General features: G+C 39.9%; 2 protein-coding genes across 15 annotated transcripts in view; one reads left to right on the forward strand and one right to left on the reverse strand.

Moving 5' to 3' along the window:
* The window catches only part of LOC125769907 (diuretic hormone receptor-like), a 32,621-nt gene extending 28,171 nt beyond the window's left edge, over positions 1 to 4,450 (reverse strand). For 7 of the 13 annotated variants that reach the window (XR_007419114.1, XM_049438957.1, XM_049438954.1 and 4 more), the window contains exon 1: positions 3,965 to 4,450. The gene's annotated coding sequence lies outside the window, so the exon portion shown is untranslated. The remainder of the gene's footprint in view (positions 1 to 3,964) is intronic. The other 6 variants (XR_007419115.1, XR_007419113.1, XM_049438958.1 and 3 more) reach the window with 3 other exon arrangements.
* A 7,684-nt stretch (positions 4,451 to 12,134) lies between these two features.
* On the forward strand, positions 12,135 to 18,076 carry LOC125771608 (potassium/sodium hyperpolarization-activated cyclic nucleotide-gated channel 2-like). 2 transcript variants are annotated; one of them, XR_007419331.1, is made up of 11 exons: positions 12,135 to 14,066; positions 14,266 to 14,415; positions 14,556 to 14,689; positions 14,784 to 14,950; positions 15,042 to 15,375; positions 15,452 to 15,645; positions 15,729 to 15,878; positions 15,961 to 16,266; positions 16,336 to 16,384; positions 16,814 to 17,099; positions 17,241 to 18,076. XR_007419331.1 is itself a non-coding variant. In XM_049442399.1 (10 exons), the coding sequence occupies exons 1-10, from the start codon at positions 13,951 to 13,953 to the stop codon at positions 16,993 to 16,995; spliced, it is 1,782 nt and encodes a 593-aa protein (XP_049298356.1). In that variant the 5' UTR covers positions 12,135 to 13,950; the 3' UTR covers positions 16,996 to 18,076. The 2 variants fall into 2 exon arrangements, 1 of the variants encoding a protein (XP_049298356.1); XM_049442399.1 differs by having other exon boundaries at positions 16,814 to 18,076.
* The last annotated feature ends 17 nt before the right edge of the window (positions 18,077 to 18,093 follow it).

The raw sequence follows: 18,093 nt of genomic DNA on the forward strand, positions 1-18,093 counted from the left end.
CGGGCGGTTGTTAAAGGCAAAAGATTGAGTGCACTGGATGAAAGCGTGAGGCCAAGGCCAATCGAGTGCGGGTAGCTTCGGCGCACGTTGTTTACGAGTTACGATGAGAGTCGGTCGGTTGCTGCAATTATTGCAACATGTCGGAACCCGGTTTTGTGCTACGGGACTGTCGGACGTCGGACGTGGGACGAGATGCATCGCGGTGTCTATATGGCATATTTGTTTACGTGTTGTTCGATTTCGATTGATTTCCCGAAAAGTGATCCTGGCGGGTGTTTGAGTAAATGATGAGTGGCACTAGGAGCATCGAAGTGACGATGGTTTCTTGTTTTTCAACACACCGCACAAGTATGGAAGTGCTGGAGGGAAAGTGAACGAATGAATCGTTTATTTGTAGAATAGATTTATTACAACTGTCCAGCGCGTCTGACAGCTGGTGGAACGTGATATGCACCATGGCAATTAGCCAGAATCGAGCTGCATTTGATTGAAACGCTCCATCAGTCATAATCATATCCTGACTGGAGCGTACTTTCGTTCCATCAAACATTGATTATTCTTCTCGGAATGCAATCGTTCCCATACGTTCGACTACAGTTTTACCGAGTTTAACGCAAACGGTTTAAATTTGCAACATTTCCAACCACTTCAAGCTTAATGGAGACCGTTAATTTTACAACGTTCACCTCGACCTACAATGTATCGCCATCAGCTATCTGCACTCGTCAACGTTGGAACGATTGCAATATGTGGAGAAAATATTACTAAGCAAACTCATAAACTGTGAACAATAAAGTTATTGTCAACAAAGCAGAATCCATTTATAATACATTGCGAAATAAAACTAAATGTTTTGCGATCCACTACTAACATTCCTTTTAGGGCCTCCGGGGAACTTCATCTGGTCTATATAATATTTATAAAAAAGTCAAGTTATTTACAAAACTAAATAAAATCATGCTGAATAAGTTACTATATAAAATTGTACTTAAATTAATATCTAAAAATACACTTCCATACCTTTCAAATGGACCTAATTAAGAATCAAGTAAACAACTTAGTTAAAAAACGAAAATAAATGCTTTTTCGTATTTTTTTTCTCTTGTGAACAAACAAGAGCATAAATTATGCTATATTTAGAACGACAAAAATTCCCCCATTTCGTCATGTTGGTTTGTCCTAAACAAACACTAACGGACACACCCAATTTCATAACATCTTTCGCATAGTGTTTCGCACGGTGTTCGGTATCAACCTGAAGTCATAATTGGCCTTCGTAGCGACACACCAGTAAGGTCAATATTTACGATACGCTTGTGTAAAGACGCAAAGAATTTCGTTAAATGCTATTTCTAGCAAAAAAAACACGAAAAAGGTTCTACAAAAGGAGCATTCTATTTGAAGTGATAAATTAGTTATTTTTCTATAAAATATACTAAACATTCTCGAGGGCGAAAGTGACGTGAAATGTAGGAAGCAAAATCAAAATCATGTCAGAAATAGATTCGAATTTTATTAATCAAAATTGTTGGCAAACTTTTAATGGAATCTAAGTACAAGAAGACGAGCATGTTTCCTTCGTTTCTTAGAAAAAGGTGTCTCCATTATTGAAATGAAACTTTTTCCTCCGAATCCTGCATATCATTTCATCTTAAACTACTGACACACTGCAGTGATTTAGTTTCCCATCTTCTATCAGCAGTTGTTTCTTTTTTCCCTTACCAAAACACCCAGAACCTGAAAGCGAATGGTGTCTGTCAGCTGGAAAGGAAAGCAGGAAACAATACACAAGTCACACTAAACTTTCCCTTATTTCCCTTCCCTTATCACGACAAAGCACTTCAGTGGTTCTCGGAGTTTACTTTCCTGCAAGTTCGTCTGCACTTTTCTCTTGTTTTATAGAACGTAGAAAATACATGGACGGTAGGGATGGAGGTTGGTTCGTGAAAAACTTCGTGTGACATAATTGAGCATCCTCCGAAGGTATCCCGTTTGTTCCGTTCCTGTTGTGTTACGACGAATCAACTCGCTAAACTAAGCGTGAAAATTGATAGTAAAAATGGAATATTTGCCGTTGCTCCGAAACGCCATCCGACATGTGGAACGGCATCCTTTCTATGGAAACACGAAGGCATGAAGTCACTGTACCGGAGAGGAAAAAGAAAACTCACATGAAAAGGAAGGTTCGACTCCCAAGTCACATGCGGTCGTCTGCATAAACGCGTATCGCCCTACTGCGCTCCATCGAAGACAGTTCATCGAAAACGTTTCATACAATTTCCTCTCGAATGTGCGTCATTTGTGACTTTATGTATCGCGCGAATGGTTGACTTTTCATCGGCTTTATGATGCCTTTTTTTCCTACACCCTGCGTCGCTTCGACTTTTAACCTTTCACCTACTCGCCTCCTGATCTGATAGCGAAAAACGATGATAAATGAGCTCGCGTGGTTAAACTTCTTGCCCCACGTTGTTTTTTTTTTTGCCATCCACACTGGTGGGAAAATTGGCTCCTTCACCCTTGCAGGAAGGCAAACAAAAAAGAAATAAACGAAGCAGCAAAGAACACGACGGGAAGGAAATGAGCCGCAGCCTCGATTATACGTTTGCGTGACATTTACGAGACGTTTTGATTAATTTGCCAAATTAGGAAGCCCGTTTTATCGGCCAAGAGGAAGACAATCAGGCCATGATTGCAAGCAAGCAACAACAAAAAAAAAGGAAATGATGAATGAACCATGAAGCATCATGTTTCTGTCATGACGATCAATTTACGATCGGTTCGGTTTTATGTTTATGTTTGCATTTGTTACCACAAACAGGCCAGATATCTCATAAAGCCATAAACGCACTATAATGATGCGGGGTTTTGTTTATAGAGTTTTTATTAGCTTAATGACTCGTTAGAGCATAAAAAGTGCTCGTTTCGGATGGGTTCAGACATTTGTTGCTTTCTTTTCAAGACATGAGCAAATCAGCACAAATGGGTGCTTCTTCTCAACAACATGTTAAACAAAAAAAAAAGCCAAAGCATAGACCGTACCTTGATAGCTTTATCACATCAACTGACAATATTTTACCTTCCCTCTGCACATTACTACCCCAATATATCAACCCTCCCGTTTTCGTTCCAGAGCATTTGGCCCGGCAGAACGTGAGCTGACTTGGTGTCGAAAATCCAATCAAAGTATCTACCAAGGCCCTCTCTGGTTCATAGCTTCTCCATATTTGATCACTATCAGAGGATGTGTGTGTGTGCTGCTCACCGTTTTTCAATCCACTTACCCTTACCCAAACGGGCAAAAAACTGATGCTGGCTGACGCTAGATAGCGATCTGTTTGCGTATGAAACTACGACACAACATGCACCGATGGGTTACGTGATTTTGGGCGAACAGTGAGCAATGCAAAAATGGAGTATGGATCATTGTTTGGAGAACGTGTTTAAGCGCATGTTATAAGAGGAAAGATGAACAGAACAAGCATCACACGACACGGCTGTCGACAAATGTTCGCTTCGTTTGTTGATAGGTGTGCCTAGCGTTTTGATATTAGTTTTAAACACGGGTGGGGAAAGAGCAATTGTAAACAATTGCATATAAGCTTTTTTTTCTATTGCTTCCAATATGTTACGTTAGTTGCATCGGGGAAACTACAATCGTTCAGTCATAGCACCGCTCGTTTGATGTTGTTATTTTCTTCCTTCTATCTTTCCATTCTCCTGTACCGAGCTCAACACACAATCTTCCTATAATCAAAACCCGACAGCACTTCATATCAACATTGCCATCGCAAGCTCAGTTTACAGTTTGTTGCACAACACAAACACCGAACGATCGACATGATTCAGATGTCGAACAAGTTGCTATTGTTTTTCTTTCTTCTATATAATCTTATCTTAACTTTCTGCAAGATGTTACCAACACGCTGTAAGTACAGAATTTTACATTAAACTACATTCTTACGTATAATTCCTTTCACACACTTTCAACTAAACCACGCTATGAGGAGATTTCACTGCAATTCAAAAATGCTCCGTACGCAGCCATTCACATCGCACCGTACGCAGCCCACATCAAAGTAAACAAACCGAAATCAACTTCTTCCGCTATGAGCACGATTATCGTTACACAACGCGTGGCGTTTGTTGATCAGCTGCTGGCGGGGGATTCATTGCGAGATGACAATTACGGTACGCCCACACCAAATTAGCGCCAAAGTGAAGATCATCGCACCTACATAGGTAGAAGACACAACCAACATACACAAACGTGGCGGCTCTTTTTTCACAAAGCGTCACGATTATTGTATCTGAAAAGTGAAGCCGTTCACAACGGTCCGATCTCAAGATCAAGGACGCCGCGAGCAGTTCAAATGTGGGTTCGACACTTTCACAGCACGCGCCACACGCGCACTCCAGCTGTCACTGACATCGATGGTAGCTGTACGGAAGCCTGTAAGGCCCCGGCCTAGTATTACAGCGAACCGGGGACCCGGTTTCGTACCGGGAGGCGCACTGATAACACACACATCGGCTCTCGTCCCGCTCACGATGGCACGTTGCAAAGGTTTATGCTCACCTCGACGTGAAACTCCGTCCGCCCAAGCGGGATGGATGCCTCTCAAGGCTAATAATCATCATTCTTCGTTTCTCACGGTGCGAAACGATCTGTACGTACCACTCAGAAGCTGTGGGCGAGAAATAAGAGAGAGAAAAGCTAGATGCAGATAAGAAGCATCATTCGGGCGGCGAGGGGGAGGATTGTGCGTGAGGGCTGGAAGGGGAGGGGGGTGAGGGCAAACTGTGATCTGGGCGGGAAGGTATGAATTACTATCATAATGTTTCATCTATCTTCCAAACGATGAGTGCGGTAGCGATGATACCCATTCGGCTGATAACAATCGACAGTGGGTGCTGATGGTTTGTGGCATGGAAAAAGATCAACATTTAACACCCACTCCCGCCACCCCTGGGTACGAGATGAATTCAATCATTGACCATTTTGTGGGTTGGTTTCGGTTGTGCGCAGCGTTTCAAAATGGATCTATCTATTGGTTCCATCAACCGTTAACGACGATGGCGCCTCGGAGCTTTCATGCGCCTGCTCGCCTGCCATCGATGGTGCTGATGATTATGATCTTACGCCGTCCCTAAACGCTTAGCAATTGTCGCGTTTGCGAACGCAATCCAGGAAATTTTTGCAAAACTCCATTTAAAAAAAAATTGCAAAAATGTCGTTATACGTGTATTTTCAGCGAAGAAACAATAGAAGAATGAGTGTTAATTCGAAAAAAAATCTCATCTCGTTGACATTTCCCAAAAAAATTCTATTAATCTGAAAATTTCATAGCCTAAGGCTTTTTTAAGTACCTAATTTCGCAAAATTTATAAATTGATGTATTTTAATGCGAATTTGTTGCAATAAGTTTCTCTTCACTCAAATAATGCTTTAAATTAAAAAAAGGATAAAAAATAGCAAAAAAAATTTTAAAAAAATTTCCACTCGAAAATTTCATAAGGCTTACCCCTTACGATTTTTTTGAAAAATTTTGCAAAAAAAATTAAAATGATTTATTTTAATGCCAATTGATTGAAATAAGTTTCTTTTCACTCAAATAATGCTTTAAATTAAAAAAGAATAAAAGATAATAATAAAAATTAAAAAAATCTATAAATTTGCAAAGGCTCCAGAATCTCCTAAGGCTCATTTTTGCACCAAGTTTTGCATATAATTCGGTCGGTACCTAACGGATCGCCAATCTTTAACCTGTGGTCGATAGATGGCATCGATGGCTACATTTTCTTCTTGGACGGCCATGCCCTCAGATGTCTGTTCCAGAAGTTATTGGAGAAACAAAGTTCCATACCCTGTTTGTGAAAATGTAAATTTTTTCTCATTTTTGCAACAAGTTTTGCCTATAACTCGGTTGGTATCCAACGGATCGCCAATCTTTAACCTGTGGTCGATAGATGGCATCAATGGCTACATTTTCTTCTTGGACGGCCATGCCCTCACATGTCTGTGTCAGAAGTTATTCAACGAACCAAGTTCCATACCCTGTTTGAGAAAATGTAAAATTTTGCTCATTTTTGCAACAAGTTTTACCTATAACTCGGTCGGTATCTAACGGATCACCAATCTTTAACTTGTGGTCGATAGATGCCAACAATGGCTACATTTTCTTCTTGGATAGCCATGCCCTCAGATGTCTGTGCCAGAAGTTATTCAACGAACCAAGTTCCATACCCTGTTTGAGAAAATGTAAAATTTTCCTCATTTTTGTAACAAGTTTTGCCTATAACTCGGTCGGTATCCAACGGATCGCCAATCTTTAACTTGTGGTCGATAGATGGCATCAATGGCTACATTTTCTTCTTGGACAGCTATGGCCTCAGATATCCATGTCGGAAGTTATTCGAGAAACTAAGTTCCATACCCTGTTTGAGAAAATGTAAAATTTTCCTCATTTTTTTCCTCATTTATAAGTTGATGTATTTTACTGCAAATTTGTTGCAATAAGTTTCTCTTCACTCAAATAATGCTTTAAATTAAAAAAAGGATAAAAAATAACAAAAAAATTTTAAAAAAAATTTCCACTCGAAAATTTCATAAGGCTTACCCCTTACGATTTTTTTGAAAAATTTTGCAAAAAAAATTAAAATGATTTATTTTAATGCCAAATGATTGAAATAAGTTTCTTTTCACTCAAATAATGCTTTAAATTAAAAAAGAAAAAAAAATAATAATAAAAATTAAAAAAATCTATAAATTTGCAAAGGCTCCAGAATCTCCTAGGGCTCATTTTTGCATCAAGTTTTGCATATAATTCGGTCGGTACCCAACGGATCGCCAATCTTTAACCTGTGGTCGATAGATGGCATCAATGGCTACATTTTCTTCTTGGATAGCCATGCCCTCAGATGTCTGTGCCAGAAGTTATTCAACGAACCAAGTTCCATACCCTGTTTGAGAAAATGTAAATTTTTTCTCATTTTTGCAACAAGTTTTGCCTATAACTCGGTTGGTATCCAACGGATCGCCAATCTTTAACCTGTGGTCGATAGATGGCATCAATGGCTACATTTTCTTCTTGGATGGCCATGCCCTCAAATGTCTGTGTCAGAAGTTATTCAACGAACCAAGTTCCATACCCTGTTTGAGAAAATGTAAAATTTTCCTCATTTTTTAACCAAGTTTTACCTATAACTCGGTCGGTATCCAACGGATCGCCAATCTTTAACTTGTGGTCGATAGATGGCAACAATGGCTACATTTTCTTCTTGGATAGCCATGCCCTCAGATGTCTGTGCCAGAAGTTATTCAACGAACCAAGTTCCATACCCTGTTTGAGAAAATGTAAAATTTTCCTCATTTTTGCAACAAGTTTTGCCTATAACTCGGTAGGTATCCAACGGATCGCCAATCTTTAACTTGTGGTCGATAGATGGCATCAATGGCTACATTTTCTTCTTGGACAGCTATGGCCTCAGATATCCGTGTCGGAAGTTATTCGAGAAACTAAGTTCCATACCCTGTTTGAGAAAATGTAAAATTTTCCTCATTTTTTTCCTCATTTATAAGTTGATGTATTTTAATGCAAATTTGTTGCAATAAGTTTCTCTTCACTCAAATAATGCTTTAAATTAAAAAAAGGATAAAAAATATCAAAAAAATTTTAAAAAAATTTTCCACTCGAAAATTTCATAAGGCTTACCCCTTACGATTTTTTTGAAAAATTTTGCAAAAAAATTTAAAATGATTTATTTTAATGCCAATTGATTGAAATAAGTTTCTTTTCACTCAAATAATGCTTTAAATTAAAAAAAAAATAAAAAATAATAATAAAAATTAAAAAAATCTATAAATTTGCAAAGGCTCCAGAATCTCCTAAGGCTCATTTTTGCACCAAGTTTTGCATATAATTCGGTCGGTACCTAACGGATCGCCAATCTTTAACCTGTGGTCGATAGATGGCATCAATGGCTACATTTTCTTCTTGGACGGCCATGCCCTCAGATGTCTGTTCCAGAAGTTATTGGAGGAACAAAGTTCCATACCCTGTTTGTGAAAATGTAAATTTTTTCTCATTTTTGCAACAAGTTTTGCCTATAACTCGGTTGGTATCCAACGGATCGCCAATCTTTAACATGTGGTCGATAGATGGCGTCAATGGCTACATTTTCTTCTTGGATGGCCATGCCCTCAAATGTCTGTGTCAGAAGTTATTCAACGAATCAAGTTCCATACCCTGTTTGAGAAAATGTAAAATTTTCCTCATTTTTTAACCAAGTTTTACCTATAACTCGGTCGGTATCCAACGGATCGCCAATCTTTAACTTGTGGTCGATAGATGGCAACAATGTGTACATTTTCTTCTTGGATAGCCATGCCCTCAGATGTCTGTGCCAGAAGTTATTCAACGAACCAAGTTCCATACCCTGTTTGAGAAAATGTAAAATTTTCCTCATTTTTGCAACAAGTTTTGCCTATAACTCGGTCGGTATCCAACGGATCGCCAATCTTTAACTTGTGGTCGATAGATGGCATCAATGGCTACATTTTCTTCTTGGACAGCTATGGCCTCAGATATCCGTGTCGGAAGTTATTCGAGAAACTAAGTTCCATACCCTGTTTGAGAAAATGTAAAATTTTCCTCATTTTTTTCCTCATTTATAAGTTGATGTATTTTAATGCAAATTTGTTGCAATAAGTTTCTCTTCACTCAAATAATGCTTTAAATTAAAAAAAGGATAAAAAATATCAAAAAAATTTTAAAAAAATTTTCCACTCGAAAATTTCATAAGGCTTACCCCTTACGATTTTTTTGAAAAATTTTGCAAAAAAATTTAAAATGATTTATTTTAATGCCAATTGATTGAAATAAGTTTCTTTTCACTCAAATAATGCTTTAAATTAAAAAAAAAATAAAAAATAATAATAAAAATTAAAAAAATCTATAAATTTGCAAAGGCTCCAGAATCTCCTAAGGCTCATTTTTGCACCAAGTTTTGCATATAATTCGGTCGGTACCTAACGGATCGCCAATCTTTAACCTGTGGTCGATAGATGGCATCAATGGCTACATTTTCTTCTTGGACGGCCATGCCCTCAGATGTCTGTTCCAGAAGTTATTGGAGGAACAAAGTTCCATACCCTGTTTGTGAAAATGTAAATTTTTTCTCATTTTTGCATCAAGTTTTGCCTATAATTCGGTCGGTACCCAACGGATCGCCAATCTTTAACCTGTGGTCGATAGATGGCATCAATGGCTACATTTTCTTCTTGGACGGCCATGCCCTCAGATGTCTGTGCCAGAAGTTATTCAACGAACCAAGTTCCATACCCTGTTTGAGAAAATGTAAAATTTTCCTCATTTTTGCAACAAGTTTTGCCTATAACTCGGTCGGTATCCAACGGATCGCCAATCTTTAACTTGTGGTCGATAGATGGCATCAATGGCTACATTTTCTTCTTGGACAGCTATGGCCTCAAATATCCGTGTCGGAAGTTATTCGAGAAACTAAGTTCCATACCCTGTTTGAGAAAATGTAAAATTTTCCTCATTTTTTTCCTCATTTATAAGTTGATGTATTTTAATGCAAATTTGTTGCAATAAGTTTCTCTTCACTCAAATAATGCTTAAAATTAAAAAAAGGATAAAAAATAACAAAAAAAATTTTAAAAAAATTTTCCACTCGAAAATTTCATAAGGCTTACCCCTTACGATTTTTTTGAAAAATTTTGCAAAAAAATTAAAATGATTTATTTTAATGCCAATTGATTGAAATAAGTTTCTTTTCACTCAAATAATGCTTTAAATTAAAAAAAAAATAAAAAATAATAATAAAAATAAAAAAAATCTATAAATTTGCAAAGGCTCCAGAATCTCCTAAGGCTCATTTTTGCATCAAGTTTTGCCTATAATTCGGTCGGTACCCAACGGATCGCCAATCTTTAACCTGTGGTCGATAGATGGCATCAATGGCTACATTTTCTTCTTGGACGGCCATGCCCTCAGATGTCTGTGCCAGAAGTTATTCAACGAACCAAGTTCCATACCCTGTTTGAGAAAATGTAAAATTTTCCTCATTTTTGCAACAAGTTTTGCCTATAACTCGGTCGGTATCCAACGGATCGCCAATCTTTAACTTGTGGTCGATAGATGGCATCAATGGCTACATTTTCTTCTTGGACAGCTATGGCCTCAAATATCCGTGTCGGAAGTTATTCGAGAAACTAAGTTCCATACCCTGTTTGAGAAAATGTAAAATTTTCCTCATTTTTTTCCTCATTTATAAGTTGATGTATTTTAATGCAAATTTGTTGCAATAAGTTTCTCTTCACTCAAATAATGCTTTAAATTAAAAAAAGGATAAAAAATATCAAAAAAATTTTAAAAAAATTTTCCACTCGAAAATTTCATAAGGCTTACCCCTTACGATTTTTTTGAAAAATTTTGCAAAAAAATTTAAAATGATTTATTTTAATGCCAATTGATTGAAATAAGTTTCTTTTCACTCAAATAATGCTTTAAATTAAAAAAAAAAATAAAAAATAATAATAAAAATTAAAAAAATCTATAAATTTGCAAAGGCTACAGAATCTCCTAAGGCTCATTTTTGCATCAAGTTTTGCCTATAACTCGGTCGGTACCCAACGGATCGCCAATCTTTAACCTGTGGTCGATAGATGGCATCAATGGCTACATTTTCTTCTTGGACGGCCATGCCCTCAGATGTCTGTGCCAGAAGTTATTCAACGAACCAAGTTCCATACCCTGTTTGAGAAAATGTAAAATTTTCCTCATTTTTGCAACAAGTTTTGCCTATAACTCGGTCGGTATCCAACGGATCGCCAATCTTTAACTTGTGGTCGATAGATGGCATCAATGGCTACATTTTCTTCTTGGACAGCTATGGCCTCAGATATCCGTGTCGGAAGTTATTCGAGAAACTAAGTTCCATACCCTGTTTGAGAAAATGTAAAATTTTCCTCATTTTTTTCCTCATTTATAAGTTGATGTATTTTAATGCAAATTTGTTGCAATAAGTTTCTCTTCACTCAAATAATGCTTTAAATTAAAAAAAGGATAAAAAATATCAAAAAAATTTTAAAAAAATTTTCCACTCGAAAATTTCATAAGGCTTACCCCTTACGATTTTTTTGAAAAATTTTGCAAAAAAAATTAAGTTGATTTATTTTAATGCCAATTGGTTGAAATAAGTTTTTCTTCACTCAAATAATGCTTTAAATTAAAAAAAGAATAAAAAATAATAAAAAAATAAGAAAAATTGTTAAATTTGATAATCTCTTAAGGCGTTCGCAAACGCGAGAATTGCTAAGCATGTAGTGACGAGGTTACATGGCATAGTCGTGGGAGTTTAAACCAAACCTTAGGAAGAAATGAGTAGCATAATATAATACGCGATGGCCAGTGTTTCTGCAATAATATAAAAAATTAAGGTAATGGGTTTTAAAGTATTATTTGCATGATTTGTACTTTTACAATTGAGGCGAGGAATTAAATTTGAGTATATATATTTTTTATACTCATTTAATGGAATCAGAATATCTCGCACTAACATTTCTAGTAGAATTTCTAGTTCAATGAAGAAACACTGCCTCTGAGTATATCAGTCGTCAGTTTTGACGACGATGTTTAATATGTGATGGCCTACCGATATATTGCTTGGCATAATAAAACATAAGTTTATTTTTAAAACGACTCTCTCTCTGTCTCCCGCCAGCCTTCTGTATCAAACTAACCTTCGTTACAGTACTAAAATGCACACATACCAACACTGAAGCCCTTCGCTACGGTAAGCTAGACTTTATGGTTCGACCACTTCAGAGGCTTCACAAGGCTTGTCAAATGACGATACGTGGGTAATGTGGTTCTCCCTTGCACTATGTACAATCCAGCAAACGGGATGGATTTTCTATCGCCCAGTATAGACGTGGTACGGCGCATTCCACTGGAAATGGCTTTAAACGCACTCACTTTACATGGGAACGGAAATGAGACTCGGTTGATTCGGTCGGTTTCAGCAGACACAACATACAGGTTATGCCCCCTTTTTGTTACTATCGTCGGGCAGCAACGGTGCACGGTGTTAATGGCATCTCACTGGACGATAGTGTGATCGGGAAGGTAAGGCAAGGGGGACCACTTTTGGGGAAAATTGTTTTTCCACAGCTAATAGATTTATGCTGGCTGGGCAATGGGTGAACGAGCTTTGGTGAACCTGCCGAAACGATAATGATGTTCGATGTTTTTGCAACTGTTGAACTTTTGCTGGGGTAAATATACTGATTTGTGTTTTTGCCTTAAAAATACATTTCTAGCGGAACAATAATTTTAGCTTGCCAATCTGCACGTAAAGAATATTTTAATTATGCATGAGAGAGGAAAAAGCTTTCCGATATGTTTACAAAAAATTGGTAAAAGTAAATTACTTTCAGAAATACTTTTTTTTCACAAAGTTCTTACGTGATTTGGATGTCTTTTATGCTTCAGCACAAGATCTCTTCTGGAATTCACTCCGAAATTTGGGAAAAAGGATCTCAAATTCACACCATTATTCGCGATATGGATTGCAATATGTTTTCCCAACACATGCCACCCATCCAAATCAAAATAAAACATGAAAAGAACCGCAGCGATTCCATCTAACGCAAATCCAACTTTTACCATGTGCGCGTCACACGCCGGCATTATAAATATTGGAAATCGCTTACATAAGGCTAAAATCTTCGCATGGGCCTTCTTTGCAAACACGTCATCCGTTATGAAACCCCCCACCGAGAGAGAGAGAGAGTTCGTTGCCGTTTGCCAAACCAATTCGAACCACCTTCCTACGTGCGAAAAGACGGCACGGCAGTTTCTTTCAGCAAGTTTCATTAAAATTTCACCACGCCATAAAAGAAGCGTAGCGCGAAGTAATGTATCCTTGGGCATCCAGCGTTCCCGTTACCATAAACTGAAGACAGGAAATTCGCTGCTTTAAAAGTGAGTGTACACCCCTTTACACCTGTTCATTTCCCGCCTCGCCCCAGGCTCCTGGAATCGGCCGGAAAAGCATGCCGAAGGTGCAAAAACGAAAGGATCAAAGGATCGTTGATATGCTTGCAAAAATTGACTAATGAAAATCACAACCCCAAAGGCTAATTAACCTCGTCCCCCGAAGGGGGGTTTTTCGGAGCAGGTGCACCGTAGCGGGAGTGGTTTTTCTTCGATGTGGTTTTTAAGGCTGCAGGAAAAGCTGCTCCAGTACAGTGGGAAGGATTGTCAGTGAAAGGTGTAAAAGAGCGGCATCGTTCCGTGGCCTTCCGAGAAAGCCGATTGCGATTCCAATCTGTTCGCCTTACGTGTGCTGGAAGTTTTGAAGCCTAATTGAATTAGCATCCGTGCTGCGGGCTTAAATCTCAAGACGGTGTTAACGATACAACTGTAATCGCGGTCATGAGCTTGCGCGAAGAGTGAAGCATTTAGCGATGGCGAAAGTTTTCCAGCAATCAATCGATTTAACACCGATTGTATGGAGATTAAATGTGTATGCGGATGGCATGAAAATAAGGAACATATCTAGGTGAATTTGGTGACTTTTATGGTGAATTGTTAGCCCACACTAATGCTCACTTTTAATCAAAAACGGTTTTCATTTGAATTACTCGCCCGCTCTTATTAAACTCCCAGTGCCACAACACTAGTAGGCTTTGCAACACATTTTTACTCCACGCCCAACTTGCTCTCTTGGGATAGGATGAGTTTAAAAGCACAGTCAAGATTTGGCTGCTTTTTAATAGATTCCATACCTCTTGGGAGTGATTTTTTTTGAGCCGTTGAATTAGAAATGAGCAAGGCTTCGGTGTTCGCTATCGGACAGCGAAACTGACTACGGTTCCATCAAACCAGCCTCAACCTACACACCGGAACACCCCGAAGGAAAATGGTGACCGGTGGTCGTGCAAAAGGTAATCGGAATTTTCCATCACACCACTGCACTGTACGCCATGATGTTGACCTGGTGACGTTGCTTATACCCGCTGACTCCTTCCCACGCAGGTAAGGCTGTAAATGAACGAACCGAGCAAAGGTGGAACAATGTTTTTGTGCTGTTAATGGGCAACTGGTGGGATAATAGAACGAAATGTTCTTCGCTGGTCTGGATGGCTAAAAAGCCGGTTAAAATGCACATGTCGTGATAAAGGATTTTCCCTCGCGAGAACACGGTACCATTACACGAATAATTTTTCTTTTGCAGAATCGCACGATGGTGGCGTCGAATTTGCCTGATCGATCATCACAGCCCCGTAACGAGACTCGTTTTTCGCAGCGATACAGCGATAAAGCGCGAAATGTCACGTCAGCTCACGTACTACCCGGGCACGATACATCCGCTAAGCTATTTCCGGTGAGTCTGTCTGCATGTGTGTGTGGCGGAGGGTATGCCATCCCAGTGGTTGCTAATTAAATGACACAAACTGTGATGCGCTTCATCGTCCGTTGAGTTCAAACATATTCTCATGTAGATCCTCCGCTCACGTTCTGCAGGTTCGTCTGGGAATGTCTGATGATAGTTACGTTCGCGACCGCTTTCCAGTTGATCCCGTACGATGTTACGTTTCTGTTCCGGATAGGTGATTACTATCCTTTTACGGCTTTTCACGTGGTAATTTTAGGCACGGGTAGGTTCGGATTTTTTTCACGTGCCTTAAGGGCCAAGCTTTACTGTGTCCTACGCGACTGTGTTTGCTCATCAAAGAATGTACCGTTTGACAGATTTCATTTGCCTGCTTGATGTGATAATATCCATGTACACCGGAACGTACCAGCGGAGAAGCCATCAGGTCAGTCTCGATCTGAAAACCGTCCGGAAGCGATACCTGCGCATGTGGTTCTGGATCGACGTCATCAGCTCTGCACCGGATCCACTGTTAACAAAACTGGTACGTCAACATGATTTGTATCATATCTTTAAAACAAGCACGCGATAACGGGTTTCCTGTTTCTTGTTTGTGTTCCTCTCTCCCACAACAGATTCCTCCATCGACACTTGACAACTCGTTGGTGTACTGTCTGCACAACCTGGACTATCATCCCGGCTGTCTGTGGGATCTTTGGAGCCTAATGTCGGTGATTAAAATTTTTCGCTTTCAAACGTTTTTACGCTACATTCGTCGGCTTTGTGAGCGGTTCGGGTTGCGTCGCAATGTGATTAAGTTCATCGGCATCCTCGCCACGGTACTGACCGTGTTCCATTGGAGTGCGTGTCTGATGTTTATGGTTCTGCGCTTAACGCAAGGTACCGATCCGGCACAGATTGACGCACGTTCCTGGTCCCAGAAGTTACCGTTTTGGAATCAAACTTCTTGTAAAGATTATTCTATTGTTTGTCACTCAAATTGCCGCACAATAGCTGAGTTAGATCTTCTTGCTTTTCGCCACAGTTGTTCGCTACTTGGAATGCTCCTATCGGACCCTTTACACCGTAACGCACATCACGCACGACTTCAACGAATCCATGACCTACGACGATATGGTGATGTCCCTTATCTACACCATCAGTGGTTACATACTGAAGATTTATCTACTAGCCGAGTTGCTTATTTTTATACGCATTCTCTTCTCCAGCACAAGCAAAGTAAGAACACCACTCCTAACGGTCTGCTGGTGGCCGTTGTCGATTTGTTGTTTACGTTATGCTAATTTACGTTTTGATTTCAGTACCACGAGTATCGCTACGAGCTGAGCAACTACATGCGGCATGAACAATTGCCCGCCGCACTGCAAAAGCAAATTTTGAGCTTCTACGACTTTCGCCATCCGAAGATATACAGCCGCTGGTCACTGATCCGGTCGGTGCTAGGGGAACAGGTGAGCCATAGTCTGGGCGGTTGTGTGTACCGGTGAACAGTGCGCGTTATCACGTGTTTTCCGAATTGCTTCTCACCTGCAGCTTTACGGAGAAATCCGAATGGAAATTCTTGGACCGCTGCTCCGAGCCTGCCCACTGCTTCGGGCCACCTTTTCCGATCAACAGTTGACAGCGTTGGCACTCGGGATGGACTTTCAGCTATTCATGAAGAATGATATTATTGCACGGTGGGAGGATACCGGTTCCGGTGATGAGAGCCAGTGGAAAATGGTGTTTATTGTGACTGGAACGGTGGCCATATACACGAGCGGCTGGAAGGATGTGTTGCATCTGGAGAATGGGGAACATTTTGGCGAATTTCAGCTGCTCTTTGATGCGGACACGGTGGTGAGTTGATTGGTACGCCATCAGGGGGTGATGTTAATGAGACTTGTAACGCTGCGCTATCTTCTACAGAAATTTCCCAATTTGGTCGCAGTGGAAAATACCGAACTCTACACATTGTGTAAGTATTGTTGCTTTTCCATATATTTAAATTCCGTGTAGCAGTGAGAACGTTTCCTAGAAAAAAGGATATTAAACATCGTGCATGATAAGCCGATGCAATTCTTTTTTCCCCACATTTCCGTCAGAAAAACATGCGCCTGATTGCATTTTCCAATGTGGCAGTAGTTTATTAACCTTTAGCCCGTATCCGGGACACACGCACACACCAAGTGCAAGACAGACTGTACACTTCACCTTTCGTACGCATCCGCATGCCAAACGAATTTCCTGTTTGGTGGCAAAATCCAATTCCACGCCATCGGCACTAAGCGTTACCACCTGGGAAATAAAACATGCTTCCTCGCCTTGGGATACGACTCGGAATGGCAATTGCAATTGAAATACTTTTCGTGTCATTTCACGCTCACGCCCGTGTTCCGTCAAACAGCTCGGGAGTGGCTGGATAGATTTCTGCAACCGTACCCGACGGTACGACAGAACCTAATCGACCTAGCGACCGAACATCTACGCCAGATGGAGCAGATGCAGCGTGGGACCGTGCTAGACACGCTGGAAAATGTCGAGACGGTTCGAATGCAACGCAGCAGATCGCACCGAGGTACCGAGTGAGTGCAAACTTTTGCTGCCCAGATAAATAAAACCCAACCGAGTCGAAGCTTCCGGCCAGAGGACAATCAATCATTTCCGGAACAGAACCAAGGTCGCATTAGCAGGTCGGTTATATACTATTTGCTCTCGCTAACATTATTTCTCCATTTGAATGGCGGAGACTGCCGAGGCTAGAGTTTCCCGGTATTGTATTCTTTTGCTTCTCTTGTTTCATTTCCTTCTTTTTCCGATTTATTAATATTAAGTGGCAATCCTATTTGGCTGCCGCTGGTGCGAGATGAAGCAGGAACACCTTTCAACGAATTGTGCACGAATTTAATTAAACATTTTGCTTTGTACGCGTGCGAAGCGAAGTCTTCCGAGACTAATAAATCAGTTATCGGGTTGGGGTGAATTATGCTTCACGCGTTGGCGTGAAAGTAATAGAATCGTTCTTAGGCAGCTTATAGACACGGGAAACGAAAACTCGCAAGCAATGATAGCGAAAGAGCAATAACCGTTGAAGGAAAAGCAAAATAAGAAAGGCCCCTGGAAGTGGAAGTGATGATGGTTCTGTTAATTGAAAGCATGGCGCCTTTGCTGTACGGTTCGATTTCGAATGCTTTAGCGCACGGCAAAGGCTTCTAAGCGAGCACGAAATGAAATTACGTGCGCTTGATGCGAAACGTATTGCATACGACGGATTGAATTAAACCAACGATCAGGCAAATAAGGAAATCGAACGGTTTGAACAGACACATGTGCAGCGTGGTTTATTGTTCGTTAAATTTGAGTTCGTATAAATGATTTCAATCAAAAGGAAAACCTTTTCAAATGAAATCTACACTTGCAGTAGCATGCTGGATTTCATTATAGCGTCTGTTTGTATTTTTGAGTGTGCAGGACTGTATCAGATAAAGACCAAAAATCTCCCCTCGTTCGGTAATGATAGACAATAGGGGTCGCTTTCATCCGTTTGTTTGAGATTGTATCGTTTTTGAGTATCTTTACTGAAAGGATAATTAAATATCGTGCTCCTGACAGCTTACAGATATCCATTGAGTGAAACTTTTGATCACAGTTTGGGTGGAAAAAGAAGCTACAATTGAAATAGAATTA

The sequence above is a fragment of the Anopheles funestus genome, chromosome 3RL (genome assembly GCF_943734845.2).
Source record: "Anopheles funestus chromosome 3RL, idAnoFuneDA-416_04, whole genome shotgun sequence".
NCBI classification, from domain to species: domain Eukaryota; kingdom Metazoa; phylum Arthropoda; class Insecta; order Diptera; family Culicidae; genus Anopheles; species Anopheles funestus.